At 44.8% G+C, this 22,840-nt stretch overlaps 1 protein-coding gene across 1 annotated transcript; it reads left to right on the top strand.

Moving 5' to 3' along the window:
• The first annotated feature begins 9,085 nt into the window (after positions 1-9,085).
• TNFSF10 (TNF superfamily member 10) lies at positions 9,086-17,670 on the top strand. Its single transcript, XM_054282721.1, has 5 exons — positions 9,086-9,208; positions 12,730-12,882; positions 14,313-14,355; positions 15,027-15,143; positions 15,867-17,670. The coding sequence occupies exons 1-5, from the start codon at positions 9,086-9,088 to the stop codon at positions 16,313-16,315; spliced, it is 885 nt and encodes a 294-aa protein (XP_054138696.1). The 3' UTR covers positions 16,316-17,670.
• The last annotated feature ends 5,170 nt before the right edge of the window (positions 17,671-22,840 follow it).

A 22,840-nucleotide genomic window follows, 5' to 3' on the forward strand; every position in this document is an offset into this window, starting at 1 on the left:
GTCAAACCACCAGTTCAGGGAAGCTGCTGGTGATTTCTCTCCCTGGCCCCAGGTGAGACCTCCCAGAGGCACAGGCTCTCCTGGTGCTTGGAAAACACTTCAAGACGTAGCAGAAACTGAAAACAGGTTCAGCTGAGGTTCTGTGGGTAACTCCCTTCAGAGAACCTTGAATCTAAACATTGGGCATCTAGTAACAAAGAAAATGAAAACGAAACCAGTGAGAATCTCACAATAAGCATTGTATTTTTCATCAGGAGAATTTTCCTCCCCAAAATGAGTGTTACACAACAGGTAGGATTTTCACCACTAATCTCTTTGACAGGAAAGTTTCAGCAGCCTGAAAAACACTCATTAAAAATTTATGGCAGGGGTCATGAGAAAGCCATTCATTGACTCTTTCCCTGCAAACTATCAACTTAAAAGAAGCCAGTGCCTGAAGATGAGCCAGATCCAACCTCTGCACTGACAAAAACACTCTGGAGTGGCTCAGACTGGTGCTGGATGGGCAGCTGAGCCCTCCTCATGGCCAGGGATGGGTCATCCTCACCCTGGCACTGGCTCCTACCCCTCCTTGCACTGCCCTGGGCTCTCCACTCCAGAGCCAGTCCTTGCTGCCACTGGAGTTCTTTGGAGTTCTTTGGAAAGTTCACTGGAGAACTTTCTGGTGTTTTGTGGGAATAATGAGCTGTACTGGCTCTGATGAGCACCAGAGCTGATCCAAGGTAAGCGGCAAGACCATGGAGTCAGGAACAACTTGGGAAGGAGGCAGAAGTGGAGCTGTTTTCCTTTGAGAAGGGGTGAGCACACCTAACACCTCACTGCATCTCCCAATCATCTCTCCCCATCTGTGCTTTGCCTGGATAGATGGGCATCAGATCCTACCCAATTATCACATCTGCTCCTGCCACTGACACCAACAACACCAACAGAGGGGGGAAAGTTATTTTTGTGAAGCCATATCATCATCTCCTGGTGTTTTCCTTTCACAAGACTGCACCTGCATCATTAAGGTCCATTTTATAAAATGAAGCCCTTGAGTCACACACCAGAACAACCTCTGTGCTGGGAATGGCTCTCTGCTGCCAGTGTGATATTTCTTCTTTAGGTGATTAAGGACCTAATTGTCCCAAATATGTTACTGGACAGGAGCCTCAGAGAAGACAAGGAGATAAAGTTCACCTGCCTCCACAAGTCATAAAAAAGGGCATATTATTTTGAGCCAAGGCAAGTCCCATGGTAATTATTTTAATTAAGTCAGTTATGGAGGTATTTTTGCAATCTAACTGTGCTGAAGAACTATTTTAGTGGCTGATTGCAGTCATCAATTATTTTTCAAGTGCCCTTTGGTGATAATTCTTCCTAGTTATACAGAAATTACTTTTGCATTTATTCTTTTAATGTAAACATTCTGTTGCAATAGTTCCAATTTTTTCTTATCCCAAACCCCACAAATCCTTAACCAGCTTAACCAGTATATACCCAAATTCCACATTTATCCAGGAGATTAAAGAAGTGCAAAATCTTACCCAGTCAGGTAATATTGGGATGAAACATGGACCACAAGCTGTACTCCTGCATATCTATTTCTGTCCATGCAGCTTTAATAACGGCCCAAACATCTTCCCCAGCCTTCTCCAAGGCAATCTCATGCACTGATTCTGCCAAAACAAGTTTCCATCACTCATCATTAAAAAGTTTTGAAATTATTTTACTATTGCAAAATACTTTACAGGCAAGTCTGGATTATTTTAATATCTGGGCTTATGTTTTGAACCCCCAGCACATACTTTTGATCTATTTCCAGTCTTTCTTCCTTCACCATAAAATCTGATCTTTTTTTTTCTCTTTTTCTTATTACATCTACAAATCTTTATAAAATGAAAAAAGGTCACCTATATCAAGATGATGTCATCACATGGACATTTTCTTTGGCAGAAAAACTGTTTCAAGTGTTTCCTTCCATTCTTCTCTGCCCTTATGCAGTTTGTTGTGATTTTAGCTGTGTCCCTGTGGAGGTTTGCTGTTGCTGCTGTGGAAAAAACTCCTAGAAAAGCCAGAATGAACACAAACATTTTAAAAAGTGGGGGTTTTACCCTTCCTCTGTGTCTTTGCACAGTGGCCCCACTGATCACTGTCCTGGTCCAGCACAGCACAGGAAGGACAAACCACGCTCTGCAAAGGACACCTTGGGACAAGTGGCTGCAGGAGGCCCTGGGGGGCTCAAGTCTTGCCTGGATTTGGGGGTTTGCAAAGCCTCAGACCCACTGCAGGAGCCTTGAGCTCACCCTTGGTGCCTCCTTTCCCTCCCTGCAAGGACCTGGTTGTGTCTCCTTTCCCCAGTTCAGAAACTGCAGCTCCACCAAGGAGAGTGCACAATCTGAGGGGCTTGTGTTTCCAGCTGTAGGAGGATCCACCTGGAATCCCCATCCAAAGTGAAAGGGATTCCTTAATCCTGTGCACTCTGCTCTGAGGGGACACCTGGAACAAAGAAGGATGATACTTTGATAAGTTTCAAAGCACCTCTGTGCAATCTCATTCCTTCCAAGTGTTGACATCTTTTATTTTCAGATGGCCTTTGTTTGCATTGCCTGATTCCCCTTTCTAGTTAATAGATTACTTAAAAACTCTGTGACCAGAGCACCACCACCATTGTGGGGGTGTTCAGACAAATAAGAGTAATGACTGAACAAAGCTGGAAACAAGTTGGGAATGTTTTGACTGCTAAGATATGAAAAAGTCTCCAGGGTTTGTTTGGTGGAGTACTCCTGGATTAAGTTACATCTCAGTGTTAGCTAAAAATTAATGGAAAAAGACAAGTGGTTACCCAGAATAAGCAAATTGATTGCTGTGTAGCAATCACTACCTCTTAAACCAGTGGGGTTTTTTTTAAAAAAAAATTGTTATGTTCTCTACTTCAAGAATTTTTTTGCATTAGATATTTATTGTCAGGAGCTTTTTTCAACTTCCTTCCCAAGTAAATAAGGAAATCCTGCTTCAAAGAGCCCAGGGAAGTGTTTGTTATATGAGTTTTATTCCCAGATGTTCAAGTTCTTGTTTTGCCAATCAATGTTAGCTTAAGTTGAAAATCAGTGAGAAAAAGCAAAAAAATCTTGGTCCAAGAGTAAATATACTGCAGCTCGATGAAGTACACTGCAGTTTGCTTTTAGTTAAAGATTGTTATAGTTATAAATGTCTTTTTTCAGTTAAATATTACACAACTTTGGAGTAGGAATGATGAAACTGAAATGCTTACAGACCCAGGAGACTGCTTTGCTTTCAATTCTTCCTTGAGTTCTCTCTGTTTACTGAGTTTCAGTGCTGTACAAGCACAAGAAAACATCTTGCATCTGGCAAAATTTGCCATCTGTTATCAGGTCCAGATCAATTCAGTCTCTGTTCCTGTGGCAAACAGGCCCAGAGCTGTTTCAATGCTCTCTCTGGCAGTAGCTATGGGGAATTTCTGCTCCCTGGCCTATAACCACCCATTTTCAGGACAGAAGGCAAATGCCTTCACAGTTAGATGTCACTGAAAATACCAACTGGTCGCCAAAGATGCACATACACAAATCTCTAATATAATGCTTGCAATTGACATTTATACAGTACCTTTTTAACATAAAGCTCATGGATTGTTTATCACCACTGTGATGTGATTGGTATATTCACCATAGCCAAGGTTTCCTTCCAGCTTTGCTCCAACTGACTGATAACCCAGCAATCCACCATAATTCAAGTTTCCCCTGTCTTGCAGGGGCTCCACTGACTTGTGTTTCCCACTCACAAGGCTCTGGAGAGTCCAGTCTTGTAGCCTAGATGAAGATGTGTGACAGTTGTGTGACTGATGTTTTGCTGAGAAGAAGCCTCAAAAAAAAAAAAGTAATTTCTCTTCATACACTGAGAACTGGCACCCTAAAGAGAAATATTTGTCTTCCATTTTCAGTGGAGTTTAAAAGCACTTACCTATGGTAAAGAAAATCAAATTTCATGCTTCAAGGCTTAAGTTGATTGCATAGCAAGGCTTTGCTGCGTGCCAGGGACAATTCTTCCTCTCTGAAATGATGTGGAGGCAGATGGATGTGCTATGGATCTTCTCCCAGCTCCCTCCAGAGCTCAGACAGCATGCAATGAACCTATTTCAACATTATTACTTTGTTAGTGTAACACAGAAGAAGACTTAAGAGCATCCATAAACATTCCCTTTGCTGCCCTGGCCAGGGAGCATCCTCTAGTGCTTCACACACGACTGGCTGTGTGAATAGGGAACAGCCACAAGGCCAGGTCCAGCTTTGGAATCTGCAGCTGAAAGGAGTTGCTGCTACCTCAGAGATCTCTGGGGAATACAGGAAAGCAGAGCCATGTATCCCTTACAGTGAGCACATATATTATTGCAATTATACAGTTGTTTCAATTATTCCAAAATGACGTATTTAGAAACTTTTCTTTAACCGAAGTCTTTCACTCTAAGACAAACAGAAATGTTGAAATGTCAGACCTTTCTGTCAAACAGAAACTCTCTGTTGTGGCATTCCATATCATGGTTAAAGCAATGACACAGAAATCATTTGTGTTAAAAAGTCCCCACTGTGAGAAGGAATCTTGAGTCAGGGCACCTTAGTGAAACCAACTGTGTTCATTCGGTGAGTAACACGTGGGTGATTTCCTGGCATGTGCCCTGTGACAATCCTGGTGCTTGGGAGCTAAAATACTAGTGTTAGGACAAGGGGGAATGGCTTCAAACTCAAAGAGGACAGAATTAGATGGGATATTGGGAAGAAATTCTTCCCTGTGAGGGTGGGGAGGCCCTGGCACAGGGTGCCCAGAGCAGCTGAGGCTGCCCCATCCCTGGGAGTGTCCAAGGCCAGGTTGGATGGGGCTTGGAGCAGCCTGGGATAGTGGAAGGTGTCCCTGTCCATGGCAGGGGTTGGAATTGGATGAGGTTTATGGTCCCTTCCAACCCAAATCATTCAGTGATTTTATGATACTAAATTTCTCAAAGAGCAATTTCATTATGAGCACACTGAAAGGACAATGTACTTTTGGAAGTGCCCCTATATAACTGACAAAAGTTAAGAACAAGCTTAAAATATATACAGTATATTAAGAGGCAAAAGGTATTTATTTCTAGTTAAGTATTTTCTTATCCAAATGGAGAGATCCAAAGTTAGATCTGGAGTACTGTTTCTACAGCACTTTTGGACATGATTGTGGCATGTCCATGCAAGATATTGCCTGTTCTTTTAATCAAATCCACTGCTTGGGGCATTAAAAGAGAGATGTCAGGTCTGACTAACTTAATTCATAGGTGCGTTTTGGGCCAGCCAAACCACTGCAGTTGTTTGTGTAACACCACAGGCCAAAAGGGTATTGCAGTGATAAATAGATCCTGATCCCATGGCGGTACAAATCACAATGAACTCATGCATTTGAGATGGTTTACAAGTGACAGTAAAAGATGAGGTTGGAATCTGGCACAGGGACCACAAAAGAATGAACAAACTACAGGAGCCAGATGTGATCTGTCCAGCACATGTGCAGGGCTCAGGAGCACACTGCAAGGTTAACCCTCTGCTGCCTGCTTGACTGGGGGCTTGGCAGGCTGAGGCTGCTCATGACCTGAAGCTGAGTTTTGCAGTGTCCCAGAGATGAACTGGGAGGCTGCAGAGGTGGGCAGGGACTTCCCCTTCCCATCAGGAAGGAGAGGAGACAGGAATTTCCCACTGTGCTCTCAGAGCCAAACATTCAGCGGGAACTGATAGCTGAAGTAACAAAGCCCAAAACAAGAGCAGCATTCAGGTGGCTGCTGGGGGAAAGGAGGAACAGCTTCATTCCCCCTCTGCAGCTACAGCACTGTAATGACATGCTGTGGTGACAAACACAGCCCCCTTTGCTGCTCAGCAGAGAAATCCAAAGTCCAGAACTGCTACGCACTCTGCTTTGTCTGCCTTGGAAAACATCCTCTCTGAAAACATCTTCATCACCCCCATCCCTGCAGTCACTGAGGAATGAGAACTGAAGGACTTTTTCAAGTCACTCTTCCTTCATTTTCACACATTTCCAGAGCCATTGTACATTGCCACTGGTCACACTGCTGGGGACACGTGTGGCAGGTCCCCTGCCAGGCGTTTCCTGGACATGCCAAGTGACACATCCTAAGTCCACAGAACAGATTAAGGTTTATCTCTAATTAAATGGCTCACCAGGTAAGCTTTAACAGGATGAAGGAGCCAGGAAGTATCAGAGGTTTTGTTGGGGAGATGCCCTGGTCTAGCACTACACAAACACATGTGACTTGCTTCTGTTGAAAAGCATGATAACATCCTTCCTTCCCACTGGTGTCAATGCCCCAGCTTCACTGTGGCAAAATTTCATCAAAACACTCATTTTCAGCTCTTGGAACCTTTAAAACAAATTATTTTCAGAATAAATTTAAACTTATTAGAGGCAAAAATGAATTTTGGAAGTGAGCATTGTAAGTAGCAAAGATTCTCCAGTGCATTCAATGCTGGAAATGGTTGGAGTTTCACTTTTGGAATGTCCTTTGTCAGTGTGGAAAAAAACCTGTTTGACATTGCATAATGAAATTTTCAGATCTTAAATCTTCAGAAAGATAGTGAACTCATAATTTTTTGAAGAGATGGATTTGAATGTGCTCTTCCCATTGCTCTTTTCAAATCATACTTCATTTATTTTGCCTTGAAAGATTGGCACTAATTAAATAAGTATTAAATCAGAAATACCCATGGAGGATTTAAAATGATAGGTCAGAGGGACACAGACTATGCCTGATAGAGGGCAACAAAATAAATATATGGGTCTTGAAAAAATCTTTCCTCAGTTGGTATGTTAACCTATAAAATATTTCTCTTAAAAAGAGAAAGCCATGAAGAGGCTGGAAAAATACAGAATTGAAACCAGCTCTCCTGATTGTGAATAAGAATGCTCTGTAGTGCCCTGGCTCTCTTTCACTTTTGTTTCTATTCTTTTTGAAAGGAAACTCCTTCAAATCAGATAGGACCTCCCTAAACAACTAGAATGAATAGGCACAAAAACTCCCTTCAGCAGGCAGGGGTCATCATCCAAGTTAGTTTGCCACTTTTGAACTGATTCTACTTACCTTGCCACTTTTGAACTGGTTCTAGTTAGCTTGCCACTTTTGAACTGGTTCTTCACTCATGACTCTCAGGTGAAATTTCATTTGTAGGAATTTATGAACCCTGATAAAGCAGAAGGAGTCCAAAGTGTCACAATGACTTTCCTGAGAAGTCATAGGAGGGGACCATGAGCTCACTTTTGAAGGATGTTAATCTTCTCCATCTGACATGTGTGTTGGAATTACCCAGATCTGAACTGCTTTGGCACACAGTTTGAATGTCTCAAAGAGCCAGACAAATAAACTGTCTGCTGCCACATTGAACAAGGATTGGAGGGTTATTTTGCTACATTATGATGGAAGAAAAAACAATTTTCCTCTAAATGCTTGAATACAATGCAGTTACACTCTCTACAGATGATCTCAATAGTCAGGGGAGATTAAGAGATCTTTTAATTTTCCCCTATAATTATACTATCTCCCACCTGCATCCTGGCATTCAGGTGTTGAACAGGAGCCAAAATTTCATCCCATCCATCAGCCAACAGCACAGAAATCACTGACTCAAATGTCTGCAATTGGATTTGAAATCCCAGTTTTCCATGGCTGCACTGCCAGCAGATTTATTTTGTAAATCTGCTGATTTAAAAGTGTCAGCAGATAATTATGGATTTGCTTACAACCCAGTCTGTGTGAGGTGAAGGTGTCAGAATAGGGGAGGTTAATGGACACATCCTAAAGCATGGACATGCCTTTGGAAAACATCTATCTGGGCACAACAGTTTGGAGAAAAGCTTGCAAGAAGGAGCCTCAGAGGTTTGAAAACCAACCAAACGAACCCCAAAGTACCATTAGGTAAAGAAAGCTCAGAATGTACCTGATGTTGATGTACTGTGGCAATAATCATGCCATGACCAGGGTGTAGAAGCACTGGCAGCACTGGGAAGGAGCTCCTGGCACCAGTTATTGGTGTCAAGCACCTTTCTGTGATGTTCCAGCCCCACTGGAGAAGCTGCAGAGGATAGGACACGGATAGGGCAGCTCAGGAAGGACATGGAGCTATTGGAGTGAATCCAGATGATGCTCAGAGGGCTGGATCATCTCTCCTGTGAAGAAAGGCTGAGAAAATTTGGTTTGTTGAGCTAAAGAAGACTCCAGGGATTCCTCAATGCAGCCTTTCAGTACTTGAAGGGGGGCTTATAAAAAATATGAGGACAGACTTTTTATCAGGACTTTCTTCAATAGAACAAGAGGGTAATGGTTTTAAACTGAGTGAGCGTTGATCCAGATTAGGTGTAAGAAGGAAGTTATTTTCAATGAAAAGAGTTTTACACTTAAGGTGGAGAAAAACTGGCACAGGTTGCCCAGAGAAGCTGTGCATGCTCCATCCCTGGAAAAGTCCAAAGCCAGGCTGGACAGGGTTTGGAGCCGCCTGGGACAGTGGAAGGTGTCCCTGCCCATGGTGAGGGGTTGGACGAGCTGAACTTTAAGGTCCCTTCCAACCCAAACCAATCCAAGACTCTATAACACCATCTGAACTCAGGAAACTCCGTGCTTCTCTGCGCACATAACCAGAGCCTTAATGCCTTTAAAAAACCAGCTTCCACCGTTCTCAGGTGGCAAACTCTCAGAGAGTTTGCTCGGAGATGCTCCAGCAGCGCTGAGAGCGGTGACCGCCCATCCTCGCGGCGATCCCTTCGCACCTGGGAGGACAGCCCGGGAATTCAGGGCGGGAAAGCAGGGAGAGCACGGAGCCAAGGAGGGCAGGGCTGGAATAGAGAGGAGGGAGGGCACGGAGGGAGCCGAGGAGGCGGAACAGAGCGGAGGAGGGCACGGCCCGGGAGGATCCCTCACGGTCCCTCCCGCCGCCCCGCCCGCTCCATGCCCCGGCGGGCGGGTTGAGTGCGGGGCTGCATTCGCTGCGGGACAGCGGCCCTGAGCCCCCGCAGCCCCGGAGCCCCCAGCCCGGCCCAGCCCGGCCCTGCCAGCCCCAGGATGCTGCCGGCAGGCGGCCCCAGCCCCGCGCAGACCTGCGGGGCCGTGCTGGTGGCCGCCGTGCTGCTGCAGTCCGTGTGCGTGGCCGTCACCTTCCTGTACTTCACCAGCGAGCTGCGACAGGTCTGTGGGGGCTCGGCGGCGGGGGGAGCCCCGGGACAGGCCGGCTCGCTGGGAGGGGGGATCCCGCAGCACCCCCGGGCCGGGCCGGGCTGAGGCCCCGCGGACAAAGAGCTCCGCTCGCTGCTCCCCTTTGTCTGCAGCGGGGTGTGCGCGGGGAGAGAGCTCAGAGCCGGGGCTGATACGGAGTGTCAGGCTCGAGAAGACAAAGCTCGGCGCTTTGGTAGGAAATGTGTTTCCCATTAAAGCGCGAATCCGCCGCCTCATCACTTTTGCGGTGCGGGCGGGCTGGGTGGGACGGGCGCTGTCTGTCAGCTGCACCGCCGAGCAGGACTGGGGAGAGCTCGAGTGCCCCGTGGATGCTTCCCGTAGAATAATACAGGGTTTCAAGGCTATGACTAATCCTAAAGGAACTGCACCAGACGGCGAACACCGCTGCATTCGCCAGAATAACTTCTAAAGAATCCATTGTGTAGTCTAGATGCTTTGGTCTCCTTGCAGCCCCCCTTGAGGCCTGGCAGCTGCTGCTTAACTCTTCCCTCTTCTTGGGAAAGATCATTTACACTCCAAGAAGGTTGAGTTTAGCTGACAGTACAGTGTGTGTGGTCCTGCTTTCAAGGACCCTTGTTACTCAGGGTTTCCTTGAGTGTCTTACCCCAAACTGGCTGTCCTGCTGTGCCTGGATGTTGCTACTCCTGGCACACAGGTAAACCTACCTGCAGGTAAGTGTTCTATACATCTACAGCTTCAGAAAATATTGCATAAATATAAGTTACTGTTGTTATAAGCACTCAGGAGTGCATAATTAATTACGTTATTAATAATAATGTAGGTATGTATATTGTGTTATATATGCATTTATTCCACATTAGATTAAATAGGTGGAGTCTTCTGAGATGTCAGAATTCTCTATGAGGTAAAGGGAGTGTTCTGCAATAGGAGCCAATGCTCATACTTTCAAAATGTATAAAACAGATTTTCCTGCTGAATTTATAGCTCTGGCTGTCCAATGGGGGAGTCACAGAAATGTGCTCATTTTGTGAAATCAGGTTACGTGATTGCTAATGAAGAAAAATATATAAAGGCATCCTTCTTTCCTTATGCACACAGTACAGAGTCCCTTGCTAATACACGTGCCAATGTAAGTAATTAGTAACAACACTTATCTTTTCCTTCCTTCTATTCAAACATGTACACCTGGGACACAACCACATCCCAGAGACTTGCCCAAAATACAACTCACAGTTCCTGAAGAATGGCAAGCCTGCATTTGTTGTGAAGGAATACACCAGAGATATGCTGGACTGCAAAAAAGGTTGCTGGCTCTGGAGGGGGTACCTTAACCACATATTCCTGCATTTGCCATCTGGTGCACAATAAACAGGAAAAAACTCGTCTAGGCACAGCCTGCTACTCCACATCCACGTGGTGCATGTGGAATAAATCTCTGTAGATAAACTGTGATTTTTATCTGCACATTTTTCTTCCCTCTTTTTTGTTCACAATACCTGCATTTCTACACCTTCACCATATCACTGTGGCTGCACACACTGCAGGTATTTCTATCTTTACAAAAAGCATGCTGGTAACTAGCAGGGTTTGTCCACTACAGCTGTAGTAACCTGATTAGGACTAGGAGTATGACATTTGTGTAACTGCTTTGCTTTAAGAGGAAGTACTAGGACAATAAAGTTCTTATGCTTCAGGATACAGGGCTGCAAGGAAAACAACCTCAGGCTTCCTCCTATTTCAAATCCAGTAACCACTCCTAACATAGGAGAGAGGCTCTACAAGATAAGATTCCTGCAGGAGTTGTGCCCTCAAAGGGTTCAGTGCTGCAGGTAAACCTCATTTGAGTAAATCTTACAAGAGAAATCCCAGTCCCTCGGTTCCATCCTGTGCTGCTGCAAGGTTGCATTCCCTGAGGTTTCAAACTGCACACAAAGAAAGGTTCCAGTGCCAGGAGAGTGAAGCTGTTTTGGGGAAAAGTGGGCAGGTGAGGTGGAGGCAGAGGCACAGGGCTGTTTGCTCCCAGATGGGAGGGCAGAGCTGGGAGCTGAGCTGTGACAAGTCTGCAAGAGAATAAACAGTAACCTCACAACTTGCCTATGTCTGGCGTTTTTTCTTAAACTCGTCAAACTACTTTTTTATAGAAGCTCATTGTGTGGTTAAACGGGTCAGAGCCAGTAGTTTTACCTTAATGAGCACATAATATTAATCACTTTGAGTTCTTGAAACTTGTTTTAAAAATACCACTGTACTCCTTGGCAAGGACACAGAAACCCTCACAAACACTTTTCCTTCTGCTGCCTCCAAAATACATCATTTCAAGTACTAGCTGAAGCTCAGTGGAATCTGCTGCTGCAAACTGAAGGTGGGACTTGAAGGGGGTGAAATCCCTTGTAGCAGGAAATCTCTTCCTAAACACCTTTGTTTTCTAACAGCCAGGAAAGGCATGGAGAGTGAAGGAGAATATTCACCTGTTGCTTTCAATGCCCCAGTCTCATGGTCAGCTAAAAACTGGTGCTTGTAGGAAAAAATGCATCTGTTTAGCAAAGCAAACCAAGCTTCTTTAACACAACAAAAGAGTGAAATTTAAATGCTGCTGCCAGGATTCCATCTGAATGCTTTGCATGTTTCTTGCTGTTTTCTCCAAGTTCCCGGAGTGCTTTGCTGGCTGCACAAAGCTGACCAGTGTGTAGCTGCTGCAGCAGGACCCCGGTTCAAAGCAAACAAGGGCTGCTCTCAGGTCCTGTGCTCCCACATTAACCAACAGCGCCAGCTGGAGTTGCATCCGCAGGGAGCTCTGAGAGATTTCCACCAGGAAAACCCTCCCAGTCACATTCCCTTGGAGCCAAAAGGAGTTTTGCCAATCTCTTCAATCTTTGCAGAAAACAAAAATGTTTCCTCCATGACTATAGGGTACAGATATTTGATATTTTCATGTCAAAACCATCTGGCATTATAATTTTATTTGGACTCAAATGTCATCTCAATTGTCTGGATTATCAGGATAAATGGTATTAGGAGAGAGCCTAAACTGGATATGGGGAGGATAAGGTACAGATATATCTAACAGCAAAGGTCTGGATTATAAATGCAATTGGCAGAAAATACTGTTTTAAGTTCTAGTATTTGATTTCATCATCAATAATCTGTCTAATATTTGATTTCATCCTCAATAATCTGTCTAAAGAAATGTTTCTAATGCAGAACTAGAGAATCTAAAGAGTTTCCAACATCAAGGATTTGGGTGTTGAATTTTCACAAAACCTATTAAGTTGAATACTGGATACTGCAATTATGTCCATGCAGATAATGCAAGCATATTTTTGCATGTGAGGTATGCCCTCATATTTAAATAAGTCACATCAGGATGAATTAAATCCTCTTGTTGTTCATATACTACTTGCACCATACTTCAGAGAAAAGAAAAGTGTGTTTCTTAGCAGTTAGTGAACGTAGTGACTTACCACAGCTGCAAACAGCTGGATGAGCAATGCTGGCTTTTCCCTGTGCTGCAGCTGCAGGACTCGTACTCGAGGAGCGGCATCGCCTGTCTCACCGGGGAGGAGATCGGCAACTCCCTCCAAGACCTGGAGCTCATCGAGGGTGAGGACAGAGAAGCTGATCCCTGCTGGAAAGTCAAGTGGCACCTGGGAAAGTTAATTAAAAAGGTATTTGGGAGCAGTGTGCTTGGTGTTGTTACAGCTGGAGGAATCCTAATAGCAGAATAAAGGAGGCTCAGATTGTTTTATTGCAAAGCAATGGTCAGGCCACAGCTCCAGCTGCACTGCTTGCACTGAGGCAAAGGGAAAAACAACCCATAAAAGTGGTTTCACTGCATTCAGGAAATACTAAAGCAAAGACTATCAGCTTTTACTAAGCAAATTCCAGTGATGGGTTGGCTTATCTGAAATACCTCAGGGTAAAGGGTTTCTGACTGACTATACAGTCATGGTGCTATCAGAGCTGTCACTGCCTCTTTGAAAAAACAGGGAGGCTGGGGAGAGCAAATGAGGTTAAATGTAACACAGGGAGAGGTACAAAGGTGCCTAAGGAGTGATCCAGTCACGAGCTGTGTGATGCAGTGATGGAGGAAAGAGCAAGTGGGCACACAGCATCAGGCACAGCACCTTCCCAAAGAGCACCTCCTGCATGACTTACACACCATACACGTCATTTTGGCTACAGAGGACAAAGTCAGTCTGGCTGAAAAATCACAGGGGCTAAAATCCTCTGGAATGGCTTTCAAAATCCCATCTCCAGCACATAAACAAGCTCATCCACAGAAATTATCTCCTGGCTGAAATTTCCTGGCAAAAACAGATCTTGCAGTCCAAACCAGATTGTCTATTTGTATTCAGAGATCTCAGCTCCTTTGGTGGAAGCTCTGCCAGTGAAGTCCCTGAGCTCCTGCACAGAGAAAGCATTGTTTTAGTTGGTGGATGTTTACACATCTGACATACCTACTAGCTCCCTGGTTGCTTAGAAAAAAGTAGGCTGGGTGCCAGAAATAAGTTACAATTATGCTAATACTACTATTATTATCAGGATAGATGGATAAATAGAAATGTGGCAGGACAAAAGCCACCAACAATTGGCAATACAGGCTTTATTAGCCACCCAGGTAAAGCATCACCACACTTGCTGCTGCTCCATCACTGTCCATACCAAACTGGTTTGTTTCAGCAGTCAGCAAACAGTTATGAAGAAGGGGAATGCGCAAAGTAAAATATGCTGGATTAAGATCTTAGATAGGGAGAGGTATAAAAATAAATTAAATTTAATTGCTGAGATCTAAGACCATATAGTTCACAGTGCCAAGTATTCTGCAAATGGAAGCTGGTGCTTGGACACTTCTCTTATTTGAGAGAAGCATGAAATTCAGATTTTTCAATAGACTTATGCCTGAGCTCTTGAAAATGTTTTCCTATGCCTTTCATCACCTATTACAGCATATTAATAGGTGCTTTTTCCCCCCCTGTTTTCTTGTTGATCAAATTCAGAATCTCCTTTATTCATGAGTAAAAAAAGGTGTGTCTTTTTCTTGTCCCTGTCAGCCTCAGCTGACAAGCTAATTAATTTTTGCTGTGTTTGTTGGCAGATGATGTCAAGAAGCTACGAGGAAAACATATCTGCAATCAACGGTATTGTAATTTTATTATCTGTGGTAAAAAGGAGCTGCTAGGGGCACTTGATGTGTAATGACTTGATTTTTTTAAAAGTGCAGAAAACTGGCATCAAATCCTTGTATGATCTAAGATCTTGTAGTGGCATCAAGTCATCAAAAATGGTTACTTATTAGTAGAAGGTAAATTTTTTTCAGAATTACTGTCAAGTGGTTAGAGCAAGGTAACCAAGGTGGATGCAGAGGACTCAGCCTCTGGATCTCAGTCCCATGTGTATGGGGGATGTTTAAAAAGCTCTCCCCAGGAACATGCAGCACAGAGCTGCAGAGATCAGTTAAGGAATGGCTCTGCTGAAGCTCACACTAAAGATGCTGAGTGAAAGCATTACAGCGTCCAAGTGGAAATTCACAGGGAGATTAGGAATATTTAACCATAAAATTGAGTACTGTGGGTTATTTTGTCAGTAACTTGAAGGCAGAGGGAGGAGAAAAAGAATAAAGAAGCACATAAAGACATTTCATGAGCAAGCGCGAAAGCAGAATTTGAGCCTTACTAGCCAACAATCAGCCATCACTCTGTGGTTCAGTCAATTAAAAAGTGACATAGCTATTCCTAAAAATCAAGTCAGGTGGAATAGATGTGCTTTCTAAAGTCCTTGCTTCTGATGTGGGGTTTCTTTTTCCCTTCAGTTGAGAAGACTCTGACCCTGCCACACTCGGAGGGGCAGCAGCCGCGCGGTCCCGTCCGCCGCATCGCGGCACACCTGACAGCCAGCAGCAGCAGGAGGAGCTCCCTGTCCTCACGCAGTAAGGAGAAGCCTTTAACCACAGTTAGAGACCACAAAATTAATTCAATTACTCTCCCACTGCTAGCCTCAAAACACCTTTTAATACTCGTATTGGGTTAGTAGTAGGAAAAAAATTGTCTTGTCCCAAACATTGGGTTTTTCCTGCTAATTCCCACCAAAGACAGAGAAAGCCCATTTCCTCTGGGTTCCTCCCTAGCTCTTCTTTTGGAACCCTCATTAGGAGGAAAAAGAACTTTAGATGTCCTTCCTAGTGTTATTTAGATGTCCTTCCTAGAGTTAAGTTTCCCTGTTTTCTTTCATTTCCTTCTGTTGGTTTTGCGAGTCCCAGCTGCTATGGTGACAGACCTATTAGAAATGTGAGACAGACAGGAGAGACTTGACATTCAGGCCATGCTAATGAAGGGCTTGCTCGGCTTTCTGCAGCTTCAGAGGGTATCAGACACTAATGGATATTTTAACTTTGTTACTAAGTAAAAACATAATTTTCCCCCCTTATTTGGTAGGACAAATATTAAAAATAAAGGCAGTTCATGTTAATTCCTACATAAAGCTTACTTGTGGACCATCAGATTGTTGTGAGAATGGACCTAATGAACTTTGGGAAGAGCAGATTCCTTATTTTGTTATTAAAAACCAGGCTCCTCAGCTAGCAGACACTTGACTTCACTACCTGTTTTTTAAGTTAACGTTTCTTTTTCTCTTTTTTTTTTTTTTTTTTAAGTAAATCCCTTGCCCAGAAGAGGAATTGGACACAAAATAAACAACTGGGAACCATCAAGAAAAGGCCACTCCTTCCTTTACAACGTGGAGCTGAGAAATGGGGAGTTAGTTATACCCCAGACAGGCTTTTACTACATCTACTCACAAATTTACTTTCGCTTCCGTGAAGACGAGAACGAGGACTCAGAATTGTTGGGACAAATCAGAAACCCCAAACAGCTTGTCCAGTATGTTTACAAACTGACCAATTACCCTGAGCCCATTTTGCTCATGAAGAGTGCAAGGACAAGCTGCTGGTCTAAAAAGGCAGAATATGGACTTTATTCCATCTATCAAGGTGGTGTGTTCCAGCTGAAGAGAGAGGACAGGATTTTTGTCTCTGTCAGCAACAGTGACATAGTTGACATGGACAAAGAAGCAAGTTTTTTTGGAGCCTTTATGATCAGTTAGAACCTGAAAGTCATGATCCCAAATGGCCCAGTGTTTTCTAGTCAGGACAGCTTAAATTCCTATAAAATAGGGGATCACAAGCAAAAGCTGTATCAATGCCAAAAAGAGCAGACTGCCCTTTCTCAGCTCACTCACCGCGTGCCGAGTTCTGTCCCTGCAGCCAGGAAGAGCAGCAGCAGCTGGCTGTGGCAATGCTCTGTGCAGGCACAGGCAGCCAGGCTGGGAATGTGGCAGGGATTCACAGCCCTCAGGTGATTCCTTGGCCAGAGCCCTGGGCAGGTGAGGGCTCCCCAGCAGCAGGGATGCTCCAGGCTGGCTCGGCTGTGGCACCAGGGATGGTGGATGCTCCACGTCTGGCTCCTCAAGGCTGAGACTGGATATCAAATTCTATTTTGCTCTCCTTTGGACCCTGTCTTGAATATATCAGGAACCTTTGTACATACTGTACCCAAGTGCCTGTGGAATTTCTCCTGAATTCTTTTGAACAGGAGTTTTGCAGAAGCTGCACATCTTCATCTCGTCTAACAAAGCACTTAAGCACCCAATTAATTTTAAGCACACAAACAGTCTGACTACACCAGGGTATCCACATGCTTGAAATTAAGTATGTGCTTGGGCATTCTCCAGGATCATGTCTTGAGTAAACACATTTGTCTTGTGCAGGATATTGTACATAAGAACAGCTGCTGGAATGGCACTGAAGAGCTTTTGAAATCAATCTGTGTTTTGATCAACATTTTGTAACAGTGCCTATTTACTTAATTACTCTGCTGCAGACATCTCACCAGGCTCCCAATAAGTTCAGTAATGCAGTTGCTGTTACAGTTGTTGACAGCAAGAACTGGATCCAGAAAAAAAAAAAAAGGTGGGTTTCCATAAATACTGAATTCTGTGAGAAATTTGCAGCAATTTAGGCATGACAAGATTCTTCCATGTTTATTTGTACTGGTCTGTGTTTGGTAGGATGTAATGTAGAATAACACACCCCAATGACTAACATTTTGAGGAAAACAGGCACAACTATCTGTACTTACAAATATGCTGCTTATTTAGATAATGCTGTAATTATTTGATTTTATTTTTTAGGAATGGGAGGAAAATTCTCACAATGTTTTTTATAAAATACTTTTTTTTTAAAAAATGAACAGTATATTTTTTAACTCAATGAAAATGACTATTTTGTATTAAAAGGATTTGAAAGTTTGGACTGTATGGGCTCAATGCACAGCCAAAGTCAGGTAGTGTAAACCAGCACATCTGTAGCATTGTCAGTGGAGGAATAGCAAATTGCACCATGCATGCATTTTGCCCAGATTTGTAGGAAACAGTGGGAAGGGTGGAAAAATAAAATTGGAGGGAAAGGAAACAGTTCTGCAAATGGTACTTGTGATGCAGGATGAGGTCTGGCTGTCTGTTTGTTTTTTTTTTTTTGAATACACTGGGGTTGCCGTGGGAACCCTCCCATTCACCTGCATGCTGTAATTAAATCACAGCAGCCCCTGCACCCGGGCCTCAGCAGTAAACAGGCACGGTTCATCCTCCTGCCCACCAACAGCAGGGGATTAACAGACACAGCCCATCTTTATCTGCCCATTCAGACAAGCACCTTGGCTCACTCAAACACTGTGTTGGAGCAGCAGGAGAAGAATTTCAGGAATACCCTTCTTTTGGCAGGTTGGAGCCAAGAAACACACCAGAGTAAGCTGAAAATAATGAGGTTTAACTTCTGCCTGCTGTTTGACAGTGTCACACGTGCTGGGTTCAGTGGCAATCAAATATGTGAAATTCTTCACCATTTAGTGGAACACTTTGGTTTTCCTCCTTCTCAAATCATCTGTTTTGACAGAGAACAGAAAGCATTTCTACAGTTTTCTCTCTGATTGCAGTATTGAAATCAGAAATTTTCTCCCAGCCAGAAGGGCTGGAGAACAGAGCCATTCCCTACATACCTGTATGTCTGTTACCTTGCAGAAATGACTTTTGTAGGTTCTCCTTGCAGATGGACTGGGCTTGGTGCTTTCAGCACAGGACTGACCCCTGCTATCAGGTTTGATCACTGCATGCAGAGCACATTGCAACAGGAATCACACCAAATTGTAATTTTCTGAGTGATCTGAAGGCATGTTTGCCAGATGTTATCTTGGGGGAAGATTATCAAGGGATATCAGACAGGACACCTTTAAAGAAGAATTGAAAAATATAGCAAGTTCTGTTTGTGCTGTGTCCTGACTCACACTTTTCATCTCACTTTATGCTGAATGACATATGTAGCAAATTTTTATAGATTGCATTAATATGTGAATATTGTAAATTTTTCTACATGACTTTTATATAAAACGTTTTTACTAAATAGTTGTTTAGTCTCACAGTGATTATTGGTGTCATCCTATGGCTTCCATGACAACCCTGTCTTAGATCATTTCCCTGACATTGATTGGTATCAGATATGATCCACTAAATGCCAGAGATGGTTGCAATGCAAAGGACAAAATGCAAACCATTGAGCAATGCCATGTTGTGCTATTCCATATGACTGGCTCCCAGGTCCCAGCTGGTGAGCAGCATCTGGAAGCAGTAAGCTGAAGAAATCCCTGAAAATTTTCTTGTGACCAGAAGACAAAATTCTGAGTGTTTCCCTTGAGGTACTTCTCATGTTTCTGGGCTTTAGCAATTATTTAAGCACTGGGAATTCTTATTTAGTAGCAAAACATCTGATCTTTACCCATTACCAAGCTACAGTAGAAGATGTTTGTTCAGCCTGGAGAAGAGAAGGCTCTGGGAGACCTTACAGCATCTTCCAGAGGCTCCAAGGGAGCTGGAAATGGACTTTTCACCAGGGCACAGAATGACAGGGCAAAGGGGAATGGCTTCCCACTGCCTGAGGGGCAGGATTGGATGGGATATTGGGAAGGAATTCCTCCCTGTGAGGGTGGGCAGGCCCTGGCACAGGTGCCCAGAGCAGCTGTGGAGCCCCTGGATCCCCGGCAGTGCCCAGGCCAGGCTGGATGGGCAGCTGGGGTGGTGGAAGGTTCAATCACTGCACCCAGGTTCTCTCTGGAGCTGGGAGTGAGGCTGAGGAAGAGGAACACAATGCCCAGGTGGGACCCAGTGAGCTGAGTCTAAACCTCAGAATTAGTGACTGCAGAGCACAGCCTTGCTGATTAATAAACTAGCAGTGGTTTGAAGTCTGCTTGCAGATATTACTTCTATATAAACCTCTGTAAAGTAATTTGAGCTCATTCAGTGTTTGACTTTATTAAGCTGGATTAGTGCTATTCCAACTGCGCTCCTCAGCGATGAGAGTTGCTAAACCACAACCTTTGAAAGCATACACCAGGTGCTACCTCCTGCTCTAAACCACATTTATAACAGCAGTCAAAACACCTTCTGTCCCTGGATATAATACAAAAAACCTGAATTTGCTTTTCTCTGATTTTTGGAGGTGCATCATTTTAAAATGAATCTCTACCATACAATCTGTTTTCCAGTTTCTTCTCTCCACAATAAACACATAATGATTGTAGGTTCAAAGCCTTCAGATATTTCCATGACAACAAAGACTGATATAAACAAGAATTAGAACTTTACTGGACAAGAAGAAAATGGAAAGAATGGAACATCGGAGAGAAATCTCAAAGAGCCACAAATAGAAACTCTTCTATTTCATCTCCAGTGCTCAATGCAGTTCTGAAGCTACTGAAGAGAAACACAAATAATTTAAGAGTTCCATGAAAGGTAAATGTCTAGTATAATGCGTTTTCTAAATTATCTTTTTAATATCTGGTTTGCTCATACATCCAGTTAGTGGATAAATAGAATAAAAAGTCCTTAACTTCAGCCCCTTTCTCTCATTGCAGTAAGACCAATGCCTTCACTCTTGTCTTGTTGGCAACATGAAACTAATGTTCTTGCAGCTGGGGGCTGCTAGATAACTTTTGGGAGCCTAAAGCCATCTTCTCTCACAACTCTTACCTCTTCTATCACCACTCCCTGCACCACTGTCCTTAAACAAATGCAAAGCCCAAGCAGGAATCCATTATCATGCAGTGTTTGTGGATGACAAATCTTTAAATTCCATCCAAATTTGGCCTGCAATCACCAAAGAAATTAAAAAGAAAACTAAAGCTGCCCTTCTCTCTCATCTGGCATTTTTTTCTGGCCCTGATCCAACCCCACGCAGGAAAAGCAGCCAGAGGAGCCCTTGACTCATGATACCCTTTCAAGAAGGAGATCAATGTTGCTGCATTTGAAGTGCAACTGCCAGTTCTGATCCAATTGGCTGAAAACACATCAAACTCCCAAGGAATTCAGGGTTAAATCATTGCATTACGAGCTCAGGTTGTCTGGAGCGTACAGATCTGGTTCTCACTCACTGCTGGTACTTGATTTTGGTATAGACACCACAATAAGTTATTATTCCAGAAAATAATTAATTATTTTCTTGGGGGAAAAAAACACCAAAAAAACCAAACAAAAAAATCAAACAAACAAAAAAGCAAAACCAAAACCAAATATACAAAACTAAAAACCTCAACGTTTTTCTCTCCCTGGAGAAAGATAAATTGTCATTTTTGACAAGACACAGTTGAGCAAAACCAAAAATAATTTACATGAAGTATCCCCTCTACATAGAAAGTCACATTTATAGCTTTGGGCCATTTTCTCTGGTAAATATCAACATCTTGCAACTAAACATCACTGGTCTGGGAATGTATTAGGGAAAAGAAATTTTAAAAAGGAGTGAGATAATTCCTTGTAATAATGCAAAGTACTTGGCAGCCTAACCACATAAGCAGTTGCCATCTCCTCCATAATATAAAGCAATGTCATGTAAATTAGACTGGGGACACAGTTCTAATATGAAATAACTGTCTTTTAGTGGCATAAAGCCCATGATTTTTATTCAGAAACATATAACACAACTATATAGGCAGCTGGGTAGACAAAGTGAGAAGTACATTAGACTCTTCCTCCTTTTCAACTGCAATAATGTGCAGCCATCCCTCATAAAATTTAGCAACTGTTGAGTAACTTGCTGCAAAACTGTCTCACAGTTCATGAGCAGGAATGAGAATACTGATTCCAGTGAAACTGCAGAAATATATCATCCAAAGTAGGATATGGATAAGGCACAAAGGCTAATGCTTGCATGATTACAGAAGGCACAAATTACAGAAAACTGGCACAGGCAGAGTAACTCAGCATTGTGTCACATCACACTTGTGCTCTGTCTACCCTCCAGCAAAGCCCTGCAGCCATGGAAGGGGAATGGCATAAACCTGCTGGACTGATGGACTGATGGAGCTCAGAGCAGCCTGGGCTGGTGGAATGGGATGAGCTTTAAGATCCCTTCCTACCCAAACCATTCCATGATTCTACGGTTAAGGCAGATGCCAACAAGGATTCAGAGCTCTGGCTGCCCCCTGAGAGACGGGACACAAGAGATCCAGCCCCTCTAGACAGACAGGAGTGAAAAAGGACTGTGCTGCAGCACACATACCCTTAGAGTTTGTGGGGACAAGCTGGAAAGCTGGAGAGATACACCCTATACAGATGTGTGGGAAGTTACTTTACTGCCTCTGATCTCACCTTGTTCTGCTCACGTCTTATTTCTTGGGTCCAACATTCTCCTTCCGTACAACAGCAGTCTGCAGCTGGGGAAGCACGGTTCTGTCCGTGCCTGCAAAGGGCAGAGCAGAGGACAGCAGTAACACGCTGAATTGAAATTTAATTGCGGGTAAATCATGTAGAAGCGGGTGGCTGCCGCAGCTTCACCGAGCAGGAGCCTGGCCGGGCTCCTGCCAAGACCCAAGGGCACACCAAAGATACGGAGCGAGGAGGCAGCGATCGCACCCACGGCTGGGGACCGGCCGCGAGTGCCGAGAGTGCGGGGACAGAGCGCTGAGAGCGCCCGAGGGAAGGGACCCGGGCTCGGGGGCACGGACGGGCGGCACCGGGGCACGGACAGGCGGCACCGCACCCGGGGACCTGGGCACGGCTCCAGGGGCACGGACGGGCAGCATCACACCTGGGCACGGCTCGGGACTCCGGGAGCTCCGACAGGCGGCACCGCACCGGGGCACAGTTCCGCGGGCACGGACAGACGGCACCGCACCGGGGCACGGACGGGCGGCACCGCACCTGGGCACGGCTCCGGGGCATCGGGAGCACGGAGCAGCGACACCCGCACCTGCCCAAGCGGGCGGGCGGTGGGGCAGGGAGCGGGGCCGGACCCGAGCCGTCCCGCTCCCCCCGGGGCTCGGCAGCAAAGTTTGGCGGCTCGGGAGAGCAGCGGGGGTCGCAGCGGGGCCGCTCCGTGCCCACGTCTCCTGTGACGCGCGGCAGCGCCCGCCCGCCCCGGGCCGGGGGGAGCGGCGGAGCGCGGAGAGGCGGAGCGGGGCCGCCCGTCCGTCCCTGCCCGTGCCTGCCCGCCCCCGGCCCCGCACCTGCCCGGGCGCGCAGCGGGCTCCGCGCGGGGCCGGGCCGCGCCGCGCCGGGCGGGGATGCGCAGCCCGCGGCGCCAGG

Source organism: Melozone crissalis, unplaced genomic scaffold (assembly GCF_028551555.1).
Source record: "Melozone crissalis strain CALT ecotype California unplaced genomic scaffold, PUWL_Pcris_2 ptg000034l_1, whole genome shotgun sequence".
NCBI lineage: Eukaryota > Metazoa > Chordata > Aves > Passeriformes > Passerellidae > Melozone > Melozone crissalis.